We start from the raw sequence: 19121 nt of genomic DNA on the forward strand, positions 1-19121 counted from the left end.
TCGTTCTCCCTGCCTCTGAACAGTCTTCCTTCCACTTTACTGTACACAGAAATGGTTGCAGACATATTGTGCCTCCCGCTCCCTTTATGCGAATGATTAAGAGAAACAAGGAATACACAAAAAGACAAGTTTATTAAAAGTGAGAAAACAACTGAGGAGTCCTTATCATGGGGAGCAACACCTTTCACTTCCCAGCTTCATCTTCCATAGCAAAGACAATGAATCTTCATATTTTTGGGGGGTGGGTGGGCAGGGTTACTATGGCTGCTGGCTGAGGGCAGGCCCAGCTGTGGCGATGATGGAGGAGCTGGCCAGGTTGCCTCCCAGCGCAATGAGGGTGGTGCCAGTTGCAGCAGCAGCAGGCAGCATGCCTTGCGGAAGCAAGTGTCGGTTGGTGAGGCTCTCCCTGGTATGGAGGATGGTGCTGCTGCCATCATCCATGACGGATGGCACCCTGCCCAGGGCTTCCGCAGGCCCAAGCGCATGGTGGCCTTTGGTCAGCATAACCTTCTCCCCCCTTGGTCCCAAGGCTCGGTCCCCCTTCATGGCCGCCAGTGTAGATGTCAGGATCACTGTCTTGGACGTGGTCTGCAAGACGGGCCCCACTTTGGAATGCCCCAGGCTGCAGGGAGTGCTGGCCAGGGTTGAGGGGGCAAAGGTCACGGCTCCAATAGGGGAGGAGGAAGAAGAGGTGGCAGCGGTTTGAAGAGCAGTGGGCTTCAGGGGGCTGGAAGCGGCTTCAGCCATGACCGACTTGGTAAGCGCAGACAGTTTGGCGTCTGACATCACATAGAGAGTCTTCATGGGGCTCGAAGTGGTTGCTGAATAAGGAGGACAAGAGAAGTCTCAGATCGTGCCTAAATGCTTCAACTGCCCCTGGCTGCTGTTATCCCTCTGGCCTCATGCTGATGACATCCCATTAACAAACTTTAAAGGGAAATGCAGGGCTTGAACTACGTGGTCTTAATCTCAGGTTGACCGCTGTCAGCAATTTTCAAATTAGGCCAATCCAAGCTCCAGTAATGGTAGGAATCACAGGGCTTTCCAGATGTGGCTGCAACTAAACGGCAAAGCCAATGGTGCAGAATGCTGGAAACTGCAGTCCAACAGCCTCTGGAGGGCCTCATGATTCCCATCCCTGTATTAGCAACAACCACATGCCTATGAAATTTCCAGAAGGAAAAGTGTCAAAATCATTGACCTAGCACCTACAACATGCACCTTATGTGGGGCTTAAGCTCAAGGAACGGCACTATTCCTCACCTGCCACCACAACCGGCTGAGATGCAGAGTCTGCAGAAGGAGCCTCTGGAGCAGAGTGGACTTTGCCAAGTTCCATCTGAGGCAACAGCTTGCCAGAAGGAGCAGAGCTTGAAGCTGGGCTGGTCAAGTTCCCAGATAAACTATCTGCAACCTGGAAAAAAAAAAGGGGGGGGGGGGGGAGGGGGAGCTGAAAACGACATTTTTCACCAGGTAATGGAAAAAGATGTCCTTCAAAAGCATGGAATTAGAGGTATAAAAGGTGGTTTTTTAAAACGATCAACACATTTGGAAAGAGGTTGCAACACAGAATTGCAGCTTGGAACAACAGAGCAACCTGGAGGAAGATGAAGCCCTTAATGGAGGCGGTAAAGAATAAAAACAGGTATTTTGGGACTAATTGAACACTAGTTACATTCTGCACCTGTGATATGGCCCAAACACAAGCCCTCCATCAAGGTGACCTTAAAGGGTCCTTGGGACATGGCTTGCATAAAGATGTCTCTGATAGTTGGCACACAGACTCATGTTCGTATCCCAGGGTGTCCTGGATGACACTCTAGAATACTAGGCTTGTATAAAGAAGTATTCTCGGGTGTGCAAAGCACCTTCCTTTTTTGCTTCCATTATTATTAAGGATGGCACTGTTCAGGTGGGGGAAGAGGCAGAACAGAAATATTCCTTGTTATAACACAAAGGGGCACAGGAGACTCCCAAAATGAAATCCTGCCAGAACCATCTACCAGTAAGTGGATTTTGGGGCATCCAAATAATGCCAAAAGCTGACATGGCAGCCCAAAGCTTGGTGGAAACAGGTACAAATGACTAGAAGGCAAAGGGCTCAATCCCTGTCTTGGAAAGCTTAGTTCAGCACCTGTTCCTTTGATGCCTCACCTGAAAGCCCAGCATCCGGCATTACCTGGGGCGGCTGCGGAGGAGGGAGCAGCAGTTGTTGCTGCTGCTGCTCTTCCAGCTGAGGCTGGATGGCTCCCATGGCTGCCTGGCTGAGGCTGGTGACGCGGTTGCCTTGGCCTCGAAGGGTCACTGTGATGGTGGTCGGGGCTTTTAGACCTGGCAGAGAGCAAGGGAGGAAGAGTCACGAGTCCCATAGAGCAAACCTTTCAGCAACGAATCAACGGCCACAATGGTGATGCTGCAGTCATGTTAACAAGCTGCCCTTCTAGATGCATGTAGGTTAGAGCCTGGCAGCACTATTGTGAAGCTCAGCCAAGGCAAACTGGTGAAGGGCACAAACTCACATTGGTAGGCTTTTAACTCACCCCCCCCCCCCACTGCCCTTACATCTCACTTGATCTTTAAGAAGCTCAGGATGGTACAAAGAGGGTTAGCCCATTTTTATCTGAACAGGACCATTAGGCAGGTCAAGCAGACTGAGAATGTAAGACTAGCCCTGTGAGTTTCTCCATCTGAATGAGGATGTGGTCTCCCCATTCTAGCACTTCTGCCACTATACCACTGGTCGCTTTCAACAATGTCACTGTATCATTGGAGGCATGAAAGGAGAGACTTGCTAAGAGCTCTAACATTAGTTCAATTACAGAATTTTGCTTTCCTTGGTGGTTTCAAGCTTCTGAATGGAAAAATAGTTTGCCCACCAAGGAAACTACAAGTTGCACCACATGAGTTCAAGAGAAAGTGACCTAAGTTCCTGTGGGACAGACTTGTTCCCTGCTGTGCCCCTGTGGCCAGACGCTTACCTGACCCTTGGCCAGAGATGTGAGCCAAGCCAGGGAGGCTGCTTGCAAGTTTGGCCAGCCCTCCGTTGGTGAGGAGCTGGTGGATCGTGGTGGGCTTCCCGCTGGCTGAGGTGCCAAGGGTTGTGGCGACTGGGATGGTACGGACAATGGTGCCAGTACTGGTCGTGATGGTGCCCAGGTTCTGCAGTGGCGTGGAGGTCTTCAGGCCTGAGGTCTATGAGAAGGGAAGCAGGCAGCCGTGACAAGGCAAGGGTACTATCCCTCACTGGGCTCCTTCTCTCCCTCCCCATCCTTTTAAAGGCACCCTCAAGAAGGATCTCAAGAAAAAGGCCCATTGGGTCTGCTCATGTCAAGCCTTGAAACCTTTCTATAACTTCTCCCAACCTGAGATGCAATGCAGGGATGCGTGGAAAAGGCACGGATGAAACCCTCCAATGGAATGATAAGATGGAAGTATTTGGGAGTAGTACTGGATCTGAAGGGTACTAATGGATATGGAAGTGTTTTCATGTGTTTTGGCTGCTTTCTGCACGTTTTGTGGTAAAAAGATGACCAGAAATGATGCCAGTTTAAAAATGGGGGGTGTTTTATGGGCCAGAAAAATGGGGGTCCAGGGGCCAAATGCAGCCCCTGAAGTAAACAAAGGGAAACCTAAAAGAGGCTTGCAGGGAGTAGAAGGTGAACGGTTGCCCCAGCCCCTTTGCTGGGCTCAGAGGGGAGCCAGTGGAGGGCCGAGGCTGCTGTCCAGTTTTTGCTTGGACCCCTTCCTGCCTGCTCTGTCCCACCTGCAGGTCTTGCTGCTTACCTGCCCCAGGGGCCCTGCAGTGGCGACGCTTGCTGGAAGGGCTGCCGCTGGCTTTGGGCTGATGTCCTGCAAGCTGAAGCTCAAGCCCTGCAGGAGGCTGCTGGCTGAGGCTGCCCCTGAGGAGAAACCAAGGAGAATCAAGGGAGAAAGGCTGGGCTGGCGGCTTTGGGTTTTTCCTTAGAAATGCAACTCTGTTGCTATCTGCAGCAGCCATCCTGTCAGCCATGCAAGCACATGTTTGTGTTCAGACCATCCTAGGCAAAGAGCCACCTCAAACAGACAGATAATAATACAAACTAAACCACTAGAATTGGAACTGTTGTCACTCTGCCACAATGGCAAAACATGCAGGGACTGGAGGAATGGCAAGCTCTAAACCAGAGGCTATACTGTGGGTCTGGGTGCTGCTTTTAGGGCAGGGGAGACACCGTCAGCTGTTACCTTGGAGGGCATTGCTGGGCTGGGCCGGGAGGCAGTTCGAACTGTTGGCCACCAGTCTGTTCTGCAGAGAATGGAAAGCGCTGGAGACGGTGCTGCTAGGGAGCGTGGCCGAGGGGACTGGGCTGACAGCAGGACTCTCTGCTGAAGAACCTGGCCTGCAAGCAGAGGGCAAGAAGAACAAGGAAATGGAGAGCCTCCATATTGGGTCTGGATAGGGAGGTGATTAACTACGGTGTTTCACAGCTGCAGATAAACACATGCATGGAGAATGGCTCTAGTTCTCTTTTAAAGGCATCCAAATGCATTGCTATTCTTCTAAGCTTGTGGGCTGGAACTCCTTCATCAAGACAATTCTTGTTTGTGTTAAAGCCAAATTTCACTGTGTGCGTATCAAATGCAAAAACATACCAACAAACAAGACCGGCATCAAAGCATACTGATACAGAAGGTATTGCTTCTCAGAAATGTTATCTCTGGTACTGAATCCGAGGGGCTGTGGCAAACATAAAATCACTGAGTTCATTTAGCATGACCAGCATACCAAGACAGATACGAAAACAAACATATTTCTAAAATATACTTCCAGTATTGAAGCCAAGGTGCTGTGGCGGTTTGAATGTTGGACTAGGACTCTGAAGACCAGGGTTCAAGTCCCAGCTTGGCCAGGTAAACTCACTTTGGGAAAGTCACATTCTCTCAGCCTCAGAGGACGACAATGGGAAACCCTCTCTGAAGGAATTTGCCAAGCAAACCCCATGATAGGGTCACCTTAGGGTCGCCATAAGTTGGAAACAACTTGAAGGCACCCGACAACAAGAAGAAACTGAAGCCATAGAGATGTGGCAAACATATAAGGTAACTAAATTGATGAAAAAACAAAACGGCACTATTTAAAACTCAGGATGTGATTGTAGCCCATATCTCCACATTGTATCATTGGCAATGAACCAAGTCTTGGGGAAGTCTGGAACTGAACACAGGGCAAGGGCTCATCCCACTCACTTGGTCTAGAACACAGCACCAGAGATTCGAGGAGACTCACTTGGAAGTGGCCAGCAGTCCTGTTGTCTCTTTTGCACTTGTTGCGCTCTGTCCCAGGGTCACGGCAAGAGGCTTTCCCACAGCCACTGCAAAATAAAAGATGGAGTGAGATGTAGCTCTGCCAGACATGTCTAAAAGTCACTCTCTCTAGCAGTATGCCTGAAGGACTGGAGAAAGACTGAGTAGCAACTTCCAACCCATCCCTGAGCTGACTCTGCTGTGAAAGATGCAAGAAATATGACAGTATGAAACTCACTCAGCAGGTAGGTTTTGAGAGCAACACAAGGGATAAGACTCTGGAGTGCTTCGTGATGGTTAAGGGGGTCTGTCTTCAAAGCACAGGAAAGCCAGGCTCCATTTAAACTACTTCTGCTTCTCTTTCCACTCTACCTCTCTAGGACTTACTATCTCTTTTTATCAGCCAATCGTTCATAGCATGGTGCGTCTTAATCTGTCTTATCCTCCTAAAGCCTTCATAAAATACACAGCAACAGAAGCAAGTTAAAAATTATGTTTTTATTGGAGGTATTGCTTTTCTTTTGGATACAAATGAAAATTTATCTTGCATATTCCACCTGTCCACAAATGGTAAGAGGGAATTCTTGTTTGGTTCAAGTTTACTTCTGTATTTCATTATTTTCTGTGAAAAGAAATAAAGTTTGGATAATTAAAAATATAATAAAAACAGAGACTTTCAAAGCTGATAAATTTATGCTTGCGAGCGAATACGGATTAGTTGAGGTTTGGAGTAAAAAGATAATCTACTCTTGAATTAACCAAAGGGAGGTGTATAGAAGCTTTATATAAGTATAATATTTGACAGCTTTGGAAGTCTCTTGTGTCTCAAGGCACTCAAAGGGATATTCATTCAGTCCTGTTCTGCATAAGGGGCTTTTGGCAGAAAGGTGCTATCAATAGCCCACGCTGGCTCCTACCTCAAGCACTGCCTTAGCTAATTCATATCCAGCAAAGGTTTAGATACTGCATCCAGGGCTCTCATGAAATAAACCATTTAGTTATTCTTTGGAACTGAGACAACTGCTTGAATCCTGGCTGGCAAAGTGTGCACAGGATTTTGGTGCCCAGCCACAAGATCACACTGTTAACCCACCAGAGTTGCCGGTGACTTCCTCTGCCAGAACATGGCATGTGGCACCCAGCCACCCTAGTCTTCCTTTTTCTCTCTGGCCCACCACAGCCAGGAAGTTGGGTGCATCGGTGTGTGTATTTGTGTGTACGTGAACTAAGGTGTAAAGAAGTCACAGCCCAACAACTGTGAAATGAGCCAGTGAAGCCATTTTGCTGGTGAAGGAAATAACATTTTCAGTTATTTTAAAATATTCCTTTTAAAGGGCATTTTTAGAGGTGGATGGACAGGCATTTGTTCAGCTAATTCTCTTATCAATCCTCTTCCATAAAATCAATGGAAAGTAACATAAAAGAAATGAGTAGCCCAACAACTCAATGTAATGAGGAATGAGTTACTCCCTGCACCCAGGAAAGAGTTATTGTTCAAACACTGGAGTGAGTAACAGGAATGATTAACGTATGAAAAGTAAGTCCTAAGCCCTGAGCTGGCTCCTGTTTCCCCAGGACTCACTTTCTGGCGGCACATCTGGTGAGGCCCCGTTCCCAGTGCTGGCAGCTTCCCCATGGGAGACAATGGTCACCTTGATTTTGGCTCGCTTGGCAGATTTGCCACCGTGGGTTGGGCTGGCAGGTTGGTGCCTCTTCAGCTGCACCTGGAGCAGCTCTTCTTTTTCCCCTGCATCTGGCGGTGGCGGCTGATGCTGTGGCGGCTCTGAAGCCACTGGAACCAAATGATACACAAGACAACTTGCTTGAAATGGCACAGGGCAGACACAATGGCACAGGGGAGTGGCACAAGGAAGACAAACCTGGGCATATGCCCATGGGCCTCTTTGCCTCTTCCTTTGTGCCATGCTGTACAAACAGTGGCCCTTTGTAAACAAGGACCCTTCCTATTTGCCCCTGCAGCCCCTCTGGCTGAGCTTCTCTGGCCAATTGCTGGCATGAAAAACAAACTAAGGGCCCTTCTCTAACAGTGGAGTAGTGGAATATGGGAACAGACAGAGGGAGAGGGGCATTTGCAGGAAATGGGCAGCAGAACAAGGTAGAGGATAGACTTGGCAAACTGCATCCATAAGCATTGCGGACTACATTTTAAAACACAAAACCTATTTACTTGTCATTAACTTACAGTAAAGCCACTCATACATAATAGTGCAAATTCAAACATTTCTTAAAATTAGAAACCTTGGAATTAAATCTTGCCCATTTCAGCCTGACTGCTGTGCACAAGTAAGCCTGACTAGTCAGACTGTGTCTGCTGACAACTACCACCTTTTTCTCTTCCAAGCACAGAGTATGCTAGCTAGGTATTCATTGTCTTTTAGTCTTTCTGCCAGAACAAGGAGTAGATTACCACACTACACTCTTATAGTGTACAAGCTGAGACTGAGCTGTCTATAAGATGCTCAGAGAATGCTGTTGTTTCATGCAGCTTCTGAACTGATTACCTGAGAGAGAACAAAGGCCACTTTGTAGGTTGCCCTGACTAGGGAGTGACTCTCTTTTAAAAGTGTCGTTTTAGAAACTTGGAACACACACTCCTTTATGTCTAAGGAGATTACCGCACTACACTCTTATAGTGCTTCTATTCCACTTTCGTTGCTCTGGCTGTTTCCTGTTGTATTCTGGGGTCTTAGTTCAATGAGGCTTAAGAGCTCTCTGGCTGAGCTGCACAGAATCTTTTCTCAAGGAGAATGAAGATGCTATTACAGCAGCACACCTCTGAGGAAATAGGAAGGCAACTGATGATCTTGATTTGTCAAGCAAGTTCCAGTTAATTAAAACAGGGTGAGCCCACCACTAAGCTCTGTCTTTGCAACTTCACATGTTCCATTTGCACCAGAGGGAGGGACAAAAGCCATGCTGGCCACAGGTAGGTTCAGAAGGAACAGATCATCAGTCCCATTACCGCTCTGAGCCTGATGGGATTTTAAGAGAAACCCAGCAGACATTTACTGGGCTGGGTAAGGGGGTTGGGGTGGGAGTCATGCTCTAAGCCTGCCCATGTAGAGCTCCTTTCCGCTGGCTCTGGTGAAAGTCCACAGAGCACCAAGAAACAAACTTCTGATTGCCACCACCAGAGCAGTGCAAAGGGGGTGGGTAGGTGGGTGGGTGGATGGATGGATGGATGCGGGAAGGAGAGTGATGGAGGAATAGGAAGAGAGGCAGCAGAGGCAGAAAGTGAGGAGATACTCACCAAAGAGGCAGGAAGAAGTGCCAGGAGGAAGAGATTTCCTCGCCAGCATGTTTTGTTTCAGAAATGCAGCAAACTGAGCTGAAATGAATCAGAGAGAGTTACAGCATCACAGCTCATGCATGAGGGTTAGGTGAGGGGCTTCTGCTGCCTACCCACCAGAAGAGAAAAGAAAACCTTTGCTGCTGGCTGACTGACCCACTGGTCCAAGAGAAATGGCATGCAGATCACCACTCTTCCCAGGCCCTCCCCAGGACTTCCCAGCTCTGCCCTGGCCAGAGACACAAAGTCAGCGCAAAGGACTGCAAGACACATCAGCCATCACTGTTGGGGAAATAAACTATGGGCCTTCTGAGCTACTCTCTCTGTGTCAAACTGAAAAGTCACTGTAATCTCAACCATCTCTCAAGAAGGGTTAAGTACTAACAGAAAGACTTTCAAAGGTGGTTGGGATAACTGTCAAACTCTGGAAACAAATTTAGGCAACATTATTTAGCCAGCAAGAGGTCCCAGCTGGTTATCTGGAAGAACACAGAATCTGTCCTTCTCCCTTCCTGCCATTCAGTCACGCAGCAGAAAGCGCACCAGAACATCATGGACTCTGCTTCCTCCAGAGATCAAAGGCTAAAGAGGAAAGCCAGCCTTCGCCACACATGGGCTCTGCGTTCTGCACTTATTTCATGTCCCTGCTAGATTATACTGTCACAGGAACAAAAGAGGAGAGCTGAATTTGGAAGTTAACATGCACTGCTGTTATTCTGAAGGCAGGGTCGGGGTTGTGGCGGCTGGTGTATTTCTGTCTAGATCTCAGATCAGGGTATGGAACAGGAGAGCAGGAATTCCTGTGATGCTTCTCTTTCTGCAGTGATTATAGGGTAGTCTAGCATGGGTTTATCCCTCTGCTCCTGAAGGTAGAGTCATATTGAAATGAATGTGAGAATACCTTCTGGTAAATGCATATATACTGATGGAGCTTATTTAGCCTGAAACTGGGGGGAGTTGCTCTCCCTTGCAGAAAAGGTATAGTCAGATCCATTAGGATATGTTCTTGTCTTCTGGAGTCATCAGGAGGAGCTAACCCATGGCAAAAAAACTGTACCTGCTAATTGCCAGGATCATCTCCTTTCTATACTGAAGTTGTGCAATCACTGGAATGGAAAGCATTAAGGCTTACCATACTTACACATTGACAGTTTGTCTGCCGTGAGCTCAGGCAACACAGGATGTGAACAAAATTGTACCCCAAATACATAGCTGAGCCAGTCTGTCTAGTAATTCTTAGCTGTGCTATGCAGTGTGAGGCTACCTCCAAACAGGTCAAGCAACAGCTAAGGCAGCCTGAAGCAACCAGACTGAGGACACCTGAAGGCCCCCTGTCCCTGTCCTATGGCAGAGGGCACAGCCACTGAGCTGTGCCCCTTTGGCCCTCTCCCTTCTGAACCAGTTCCGATTTAGGAAGTGAACCAGTTTCAATTCTGTAACAACAATGCCCTACTCCACTACCAAGCCCCTCTGTGGGTTGCAAGTCAAGTCCTCCCATGGCACACCACTCCCTTGCAGCCACAAAGCAAAGAAAGGCCCAGGCTGGAAGGATGAATGGGAGAAGCTGAACCTGATCTGTTGCTTTGGACAGCCATCACTGCATAATCCTTGGGACAGAGGATGCGAAGGGGAAAGGGTCTGGACTCCCAAGAAGAACAGCAGCAGGTGTGGTGCTACTGGGAGCTGACAGACTTGCTGAGCTGCAAAAGGCCTCAGGAAGTCCAGGGCAAAGGCACCCAAACTCCACCCAGGCTCCTTCCCAGAATCTGTCCTGGGCCTCTGGAGTGGCTCAGAAGAGCCACATTTCACATTCTGTCCATATCCAAATGATGGAAATCCAGCAGACATACTGTTTGCTTGGACCTACCTCTGTCTGTATCACAGGCCAAACCATGAAGGAGGGCAAAACGAAATGAGATCAAAGGCATAAGTGGTATCTCCCTATCGCTCCTTTCTGAGATAGACCTTCTATAGCTTTACTGAACCTTTCAATGTACAAGTCAATCCTACAGACTTTGATAAAAAGATACTCTCAAATCCAGTCAACTGATTGGGGGAAGGGGGGCACAAATGTATCTTATAGAAGCCTAGAAAGGACACCGTCACCAGCCAGAAAGCAGAAGGAAAAGCCAAAGTTGCTACACAGAAGCCTCCAAAGCCCAGTGAGGCAGGTGTTATTAGAGAAATCCCCAGCCACCCCACCAGCCCATGGGCCCTGGGTGAGATATGTCAATAGGTCAGGTCCTGCTAGCACTAGGCTCCAGCAGGCATAGCTATGCATCCTCCCTACATCTTGCACAGCCATCCCAGGTGCATGTAGCTGGGTGCCCTCTCTCCCATGGCCATTTGGTTGTGGGAGGACGGGAAGAGATGGGGTACAGCCAGATCCAGCCTGGTTGTGTTCCTACAGCCTGATGCATGAAGAAGCAGGTATTCTCTTGGACCTCCAGAGGTTGGCCAAGATGATCCTTTTCCTTCCAGCTGCAGGAACATAGCCAGCTGCTGCCTGGACATCTCCCCTCCATTCACTAAGCAGCTGTGTATGCAGGGAGATGTCCAGCCTGAAGACATGTAGGTAGTATGTTGGGCATTTTGTTGACCAAAAACAGTACATACATGGGCATATCTGCAAGGGCACCTGCACATGTCACCAAAGACTTTCAGACATTCTGACAGCTGTCCTGTTGAAATCAAGGAGGAAAGGAGTTTGGACCCATTTAGCAAGACCTGTGCTTGTCCCCTGACTCTGTCTGTAAGCATGCTTGGAAAGCAAGGAGCCTTGTCAGTGTCAGGAAAGAGGGACCGACAGAGCAAGTTACCTTGAGTCTGTTTGTGTGTTGGTGCTGCTTCTGTCCGCTGCACAGGCCTCTTCAGCAGCTGGCCAGTGCCAATCTGGCTGGACTTCTGTACGGATGACACAGTGGCCATTTTAGCCTTTGGACTGGACGTCGGACTACTGGAGACACTGGAGAGGTCCTAGCCAAGGGATGGAAAGTCCCCAAACTATTTATTAGACTCATGTTGCAAGGAAAATGTTTAGTAATTCTTGAGGTTTTGCATCTCATGGGCCTGGAAACCTCCAGATATAGCAGGCAACTGGCATGTGTTCCATATTCCAATGCAAGTGGTGGCTCCCATATCAGCAGGGCAACAAATCCATTCCAGGTCATAAAGGAACTCTTTGGGTTGAGAATAATGTCCAGGGCCTTGGAAAACTCCTTTAAAGGCAGGCAAAGCTTGGAGTCAAGCCAAATCCCCACTGACCTGGGAGCTACCAAACCCCTTCACCTCAAACTACTGCTCTCACCGCAGCCTCTTCTCACCTCAGAGCCTGATGGTGAAGCGGGGACTTTGGTGGCAGGGGAGGCGGGCCGGCTGCTCCTCTCTGACATGTCGAAGGACAGGTCCCTTCGAGCGGAGTCACGCATGGTTTTCTTCTTCTTCTCGGCATCGAGATCGCGGGGATCAGAGCCCGAATGGCTGTCTGCCCGGGTGAGCACTCCAGTCAGGAAGTCAGCAATTTCATCCTACAGAGGCAAGAAGGCTTTTAAGGGCACTCTCCCAAAAGCATCTCGTAGAGCTTGGGCTACTAGCAGCTTCTTGCTGTTCAAATATTTACAAAGGCCAGAGATCCTAGTACTTTCCCATAACTTCCTATTTCACTTTCACTGCCCTGTTAGTCCAAGCCAGCCAACCCTGCTGAGGCCAGGGTGGGAACCATGCTGCCCTCCAGATGCTGTTGGCTGCAGCTCCTAGCAGCACTCCCAGCAGTTTGGGGCACCACAGTGCAAGGATACTGAGAAGCTGGAACAAGTCTAGAGGAATAAGACTTCCTCTATTCCTGCTTATTCCGGGAAAGGCTCTTTTTTCCTACTGATTTTAGAAGGAGCAAAAGGGGCAGGAGGGTCCCATGACTCTAAGCAGATGTTTATTTTTCAGGGGGATGGGCAGACAGAGAAGTAACAATTTACCTGTATGCACCTGTCCACCATGCTCTGGGTCAGGCCTTCTGATTTCTTTTTGGCTTTGCTTATCCTATTTAAAAAGAAAGGTCATCAATACAACATCCTAGGTTTGATGGTTGTATGGGAGCTTTGTGTATGTGATTATGTTTTTCAAAGTTTAAACTGAGCTTCAAAAACCTGGGTTTTTACAGGGCAGATATTACAGATAATACACCAAGACAAGATTATTTTTATTTCATGTTGCTGTTATCACTGCAGTTGTATTATTGTTATTATTATGATTATAATATCCCACTTTTTTCCATCTCAGAACTGAAGGTGGTTTAGAACAGATTAAAAACACACAAAAGAGTGATTAAACTATCAAAAATAATAAAAACAGTTAAAGACATAAACTGTGGCCAGATTTGATGTTTTAAATAGAATAAAAACCCATTGACCTCTGCCACCATCTTGCTTGACTGGATACGCACCTGAGATTATCATCCGCTCCTCCAACCACCACGAGGCTGTTTTCGGCTCGAAGCTTCTCCCGGAAATCTTCCATTGCTTCGCTGTTGCACTGGAGGGAGTTCTGACCGATCACAAAGAGAACCGGAGTCTTCATGTCTAGAAGTGGGTCGTCAACATCCTGCCACACAAAACCACCTATCAGGTTCTGGCCATTCTCTTTCAAGTCTTAGAAGATGCCAGGATCTGCCCTGCTGCAAGTGGTGCGCAAGGCAAACATTTTCTGCATTTTCCCCCTTTTGCCTAACACACTCAACATGTAAAGTACTCGGAGCACAGGACAGATATTATGTGCATCATTTTATCATGTGCAGATAATAAATACATAACAATTTTAAAATGATGAAAAGCAGGGGAATTTAACCAACAACTCTCCACCCTCTGAACTTTGAATTTATCAGGTCACCACCTCTCATTTTGCCAGGGTCTTTATACATCCTCATTTCTTACCCCTCTGGGTCCATCCACTGTTAAGAGAGGGAATCCAAGACACACCACTGCAGTGACATCCTCCATCACTGAAACCTAGACATGAAAACAAAAGGGCCTTATTTTGACAATCTCCAAAGAATGACAACAGCAGATCACTCTGGGTCCTGAATAAAAGTGGTCAGTAATTTTGGCTGTGAAGCCAAGGGACCACAGGCAGTGGGGAGATTAGGCTCTAAGTCAAGGGTGGGGATCCTGTAGTATTTCAGATCTTCTCAGATTGTAACTCCCAGCATTCCTCTCCACTGGGAGCGATGGGTGCTGCAGCCTGAGAACAAATGGAGAACTGCTTGATTCCCACCCATTTTAAGTCTTAGGCCAGGGGAGATTTTCCTGGACATGTCATGTTCTTGGGATGTACTTTGGAGTCAATGCTCATAATTCCAAATCCCAACAGCAGTCCCAACCAGCACAGTCCCCCTGAACAAACTGCAGAATGGTGTGTACATTACACAAATCCCACTGTTTCAACGGGCCTACTCTATTGTGACTACCCACAGGATTCAGGCCAAGGTAATACAAAGTCTAGGACAAGACAGTGAATTAACATACGTGACAGGCCACCAGCGCTCCTGTGTTCCAGCCAATCAGGATTACTGGTTTGTGGGAGAAATGGTTGTGGATCTGGAAGAAAAAGCAATTAAGTAGGAAATTAGACTGGTGAAAAGAAATAAGGTTTATAGGCCAGAAGTTTCAATCACAGTCAAACATGGTTTGTACCTCGTGCACTTTGCCTCGCACAGATCCAATCATGTGCTCCAGACACTGCAACACTCCAACGCCGCTGCCGTTATTCATTAAATGGGTAGCAACTGGGATCACCTACAAAACGAACAGGAGGGAAGATCGGCAACTCTAAGAGCAGTGATTCCCCCATTACAAAGTTGACAGCAAGAGTTCCAGGGTTTTCTTGAGAGGGGAAGTTGGACATAAATAAGAATGACAATAACAACAAGATAAAAGTGACACACCACACACACACAAAATAGGCAGAGCAATAAAATGTCACCAACCTTTCCCAAGCAAGAGAGTTGCGACTGCCAGAACCGATGCCGGCGCGAAGTGGGGAACATTGAATTGGAGGGTCCCGAAGCTGCTAGGAGGATGAGGGGGGAGCCAGGCAACTTGCTCTTGAAAAACAGAATCAAGTAAGTCACTTCTTTTGAGACATTCCAGCCCCTTCAACCACCAATGTCCCAAAATACAGCTGTTCAAGGGAGCAAGTATTTAAATTCAACAACCAGAGCTGGGGTTCAAGCCTCCAGCCAGGAACAGACATAATGCAATGCATTAAAAAAAAGCAAGCAAATAAATAACCCCCTCATATCTCTCCTTTTTTTTTGGAGGTCCACAATGTGCTTACCGGTTTGTTATGTGAAAGTACGCCCACAGCGGGATCCCATGGTCTCTTCAGCAAGAGGGACAGAGCCTCAGCCCCAGCTGCTCCAGTCTTTGCAGTTGAAGACAAGAGCATCCGGTCGATCAGGGTGGGAATCTGAAACCCAGAGGAGAAACTGTTGGGGAACCCCTTTGAACGTGGCCCCAGGAGCCACCAGACCCCACTTGCTTGTATTAGGGGGATGGTGTCACACTGCCTTGAAGAGGGCTCTACCAGCTGAGCTACTGATCTGCCTGCTTCAACTGGGGAAAGAATGGGGTGGGCAAAATGCTAGGAATGTCCCCTTTCATTTCCAAGTGCTGACTGGAGATAAGAGCAGGAATCACTTTCCTTATTGCACTGGCAAAGGAGGGCAGAAACTGAGGGTGGGAGAGGTTACTGTTCTAGGCCATCAAAACAAAAACATCAAAGAAAGAGGATAGTAAGTTAGATAGTGAGGCTGTGTAGTGTAGTGGGAGACCAGGGTTCATATTGCTGTTTAGCCATGGAAACCCTCTGGGTGACTTGTGCAAGTTACACCCGCACAGCCTCAGAAAGCAATGATGGCAAAGCCCCTCTGAACAAATCTTAACAAGAAAATCTCATGAAAGGTTCTCCATAAGTCAGAAATGACTTGAAAACACACAACAACAACAACAACAACAACAACAATATGGTGGATAAACAGGGATGTATGCAGACACACTACCACCACGCATTTTCAAATGCTTCATGCTCATCACCTTCCCCTTAAGGGTCTGCAGGGCATCCAGGTAAGCAGCCAGCATAGGCAAACTGAGGGTCTCCACCAGAGTTGAATGCAGCCACTGGATGAGTTTGGTGTCCCAACTGATGCTTGCCAAAGCCTGACGGACCCGCCGGGCACATTTGTCCACTGCTATCCTTCTGAGCACCGGCTCATTGCAAGCCTTACAAAAACAAAAGGAGAAAGACTTAAAGTGGTGTCAGCCAAGCAAACCATTTTCAAACCTCAGACTGAGGTGATATAGCCTGGAATTAGAAATTCTGCTTCTCAGACACATGTTGAGGTAGAACCCTTCCTAACTTGAAAAGACAAAACAGAAGCACACAAGTGCAGTTAAGCACAGCTAATCCTTGTTCTGAAAGATTATTTTTTGCTGATCCCAGTGAAGACCACCATTTATTGCAGAGTGTAAAGATGCCCTACATCTACCAGGTGCGCTGGTGCAGGCCAAAGGAAAGGGAATGAGTCCTTACCCCTTCATTAGCCAGCCGGGCCAGTCGGTCAGACTGTAAGGCCTTGAGGATTTTATTGAACAGCTTGTTCTGGGCCACTGTCCAGCCAGACCTGTGAGGAAAAATAAACATTACACTTACTAACTCTCTGCTTGGAGGTTGTTTTTTTTTGGGGGGGGGGGTTTACAATAAAAACTGGGCAATATGTTTGCTTGAGGGAAGAGAAACTAGCTGCCTGACCAAGGCACAAACTGGAGGAGCAGCAGCTCAGGGACTTCTTCTCTTGGTGGATGACAGAGCCAACTCAACCCAACCCATGGAGAGGAAGAATCTGGTGTGAGAGTACTCCAGTCCGGCTGCTGAATATGCTACCAAAGTATTTTGGAATTTGGAGGTGATCTACAGAACCACAAAAATGTGCAAATCAACTGTGCCTGGTCCTCCAGAGATTGTTGGACTTCAGCACCTATCAATCTGGACTGTTGGTTGTGCTGACTGGGGCAGATGGGAGTTGCAGTTCAAAAAAAAGACTTTCCCAAATTACATCCAGACCCAAAAAGCAAAGGGGAAAAATACAGCACCACAAAAGCAGAGAGTGCAACCAGGCCTCAGACTGCTTTCTGCCACCCACCCACTCTTTCTCCCATTCAGTACCTGTTCATGTGCTCTTCCCAGTCGTCCGGAGGAGGTGGGGTATCTGTATCGGTGCGGGCAAAGATCACGTGGCGCTCACATTCGTTCATCACCGTCCGGGCCTTCTGGTTGTCATAGAGTGGCACAGGTGTGGGTGTCACTGTTTCCACATCAATGGGGACATCTGCCTCACTGAAAGAAGACAGTGTAGTCTCAGAGAACAGAACAGCGTGGTTCCAGCTGGCTAATGGTGTCTTAACAACAAAACCTCACAGCCAAGAGGTACACACTCAACATACTACGAACTAAACTGAGCAGAAAGAGAACTCTCGGTCATGGATCTAGTCTCATCCCAGTCTGAAAGACACACACCCATGTGTGTGCTCACACAGAGCAAAGGGACCAAACAATGCAATGGCACACATGTGCATTCTCTCATCACTGGGTCTTCAGTGGATAAAGAAGACAATGAATTGTTAAAGATCTTCTATAACTTGGCTCAGTCATGAACCAAAACAGAGACTGCAGTCAAGAAATCAGAAGAACGCTAGGTCTTGCAAGGGCAACCATGAAGGAACTAGATAAGATCCTCAAGTCTACAGATAGATAATTGAATACTAAAATCAGAATGGTCTAGATATCATGGTATTTCTAACTTCTATGCAAAGATGTGAAAACCGGACAGTGAAGTAGAGTGGCAGAAAAAAGATCACGTCACGTGAAATGTGATGCCAGAGAAGTCTATGGATACCATGGACCACTAAAAAGACAAATAAGATGGCCAACGAGCGACTCAAGCCTGAACTCTCATTAGTAGTGAAGAGGACAAAGCTGCGGATGATTTACTTTGGATGTATGATGAGAGAATGTGACTGATTAGAAAAGACAGTAATGCTTGGTAAAGCGGGAGACAGTAGAAACAAAGGGAAACTGCACTCCAGATGGGTTGACTCAGTCCAGGAAGCCACAGGTGCCCTGAGTTTGCAAGACCTGGACAGGGATCCCTGAGATCGATCTTTCGTAGGGTCTTCAAAAGGCGATGTCCACTTGGCAGCATGCAACAACGTCACACAGAGGTCCTTTCTGTGACCTGCCCATAGAAGAGAAAGGAGCAGAACTCACATGGCGCCGCTGTCTTGGTGTCTCTTAGGCGTCACGAAGAGCAGGCGCGTGGGGCGGGCGCTGCTGGCGTCCGGGTGGGCACTCCAAGGCTTGGCATAGCTGTGGTCCAGGAACACCAGGTCCAGCTCTCTCTCATGGACTGACAGCTGGAAAAGCAGAGAGGTCCCCATCCTCCGCGCCGAGGTCTGGAAGTCGCGCTCGTTGCCTCGGTAAGCCATGGCTCCGGGCCTTTTGCTGCTAATCTCGGTGCAGATGATGGCTCCACATCCTGGGTGCCTGGAAGAAAGGGAGCGGGTGGCGTCAAAGGATAACAACACACAACAAAGTAAATGGCAGCGGCACCTTCATTGGGCCGTTGGCAAGGAAGGCCGGCGCAGCTTCCGGAGCATGAGACGTCTACTTCTGCGCATTTGGGTGTTGCCAACGGAGGCCCCGCTTGCCCTGAGGATTCTGGGTGTTAGTGTACTTGTATGGCAACACTCAGAGCCCACAAAACATGCCTCTAGGTGACGACTACTATGGTTATGATTGTACATGCTCTATTCTGTCCAGGGAAGCCTTCCCAGACAGACATCCCTTGACTGGCATTTCATGTTTTTGCAAAGGACGTTTGTGTTCCAGCTCCCTCCCGTTTCGCCTTCTCTTCTGTGTACTGCGCTAGTGACAAATACAGCCCACCATCATGATGATGGTGATGATGATGATGGTGACGATGATGCCTATCTGCAAACCCACCTTGCAGCCTCTCTCCTGATGAAGGAAAGGCATCCCTGACGGATCTGGCCAAGGCAGCTCCCCTGAATGTTTGTATTCCTAAACACCGTAAGCGTATTGGGGGCTAAATAGGGGCCAAAGGGCCAAGAGCCCCGGCCATTCGGGAGAGTTCAGCCCCGAGGGCGCTATTCCTCTGAGCATGTGCAGAGTGCTACTCACCTTCGCGCCCGGGAGAGCCCGAGAGAGGCCTGGCCCTTGTCTCCTCGCTGGAAGGGAGAGCCCGGCCGCCTCCTCTTCCTCCGCCTTTCTGCCCCGATGACGACGAAGACGAAGAGAGAGAGAGAGAGAGAGAGAGGCCGAGGCAGGCGGCCAAGGCCCGGGTAGGCCCCGGTGGCTCCTGCGCATGCGCGAGCGCCTCTCCAGCCTCCTTTGTCTCCTGCGGCGGCAGCAGGGGCTGCTCTTCCCCGCCTCGCCTGCAGGGGCCGCTGCCGCCAAGCAG

At 48.4% G+C, this 19121-nt stretch overlaps 1 protein-coding gene across 5 annotated transcripts; it reads right to left on the reverse strand.

Annotated features, from left to right (window-relative positions):
* Positions 1 to 113: 113 nt before the first annotated feature.
* Positions 114 to 19041, reverse strand: KANSL3 (KAT8 regulatory NSL complex subunit 3). Of its 5 annotated transcripts, none has more exons than XM_042472556.1 (23): positions 18842 to 19041; positions 17909 to 18184; positions 16808 to 16978; positions 16175 to 16265; positions 15679 to 15864; positions 14921 to 15052; positions 14571 to 14687; positions 14278 to 14379; positions 14110 to 14181; positions 13519 to 13593; positions 13032 to 13189; positions 12565 to 12628; positions 11917 to 12120; positions 11413 to 11497; positions 8555 to 8632; positions 6866 to 7075; positions 5267 to 5351; positions 4225 to 4379; positions 3784 to 3899; positions 2979 to 3192; positions 2180 to 2331; positions 1264 to 1414; positions 114 to 821 (listed from the first exon to the last, which is right to left on the reverse strand). In XM_042472556.1, the coding sequence occupies exons 2-23, from the start codon at positions 18124 to 18126 to the stop codon at positions 259 to 261; spliced, it is 3399 nt and encodes a 1132-aa protein (XP_042328490.1). In that variant the 5' UTR covers positions 18127 to 18184; positions 18842 to 19041; the 3' UTR covers positions 114 to 258. The 5 variants fall into 5 exon arrangements, with proteins under 5 accessions (XP_042328490.1, XP_042328489.1, XP_042328492.1 ...); XM_042472555.1 differs by having other exon boundaries at positions 11413 to 11569; positions 18842 to 19040; XM_042472558.1 differs by lacking the exon at positions 8555 to 8632 and having other exon boundaries at positions 18842 to 19040.
* Positions 19042 to 19121: the final 80 nt, after the last annotated feature.

Source organism: Sceloporus undulatus, chromosome 6 (assembly GCF_019175285.1).
Source record: "Sceloporus undulatus isolate JIND9_A2432 ecotype Alabama chromosome 6, SceUnd_v1.1, whole genome shotgun sequence".
Lineage (NCBI taxonomy): Eukaryota > Metazoa > Chordata > Lepidosauria > Squamata > Phrynosomatidae > Sceloporus > Sceloporus undulatus.

Coding starts and splice junctions, on each gene's coding strand:
- KANSL3 (XM_042472555.1), bottom strand. CDS start 18,126: ATGGCTTACCGAGGCAACGAGCGCGACTTCCAGACCTCGGCGCGGAGG. Junction 16,266..16,807: donor TGGGAAGAGCACATGAACAG/GTACTGAATGGG, acceptor TTTTCCTCACAG/GTCTGGCTGGACAGTGGCCC. Junction 2,332..2,978: donor CATCTCTGGCCAAGGGTCAG/GTAAGCGTCTGG, acceptor GCTCTCTGCCAG/GTCTAAAAGCCCCGACCACC.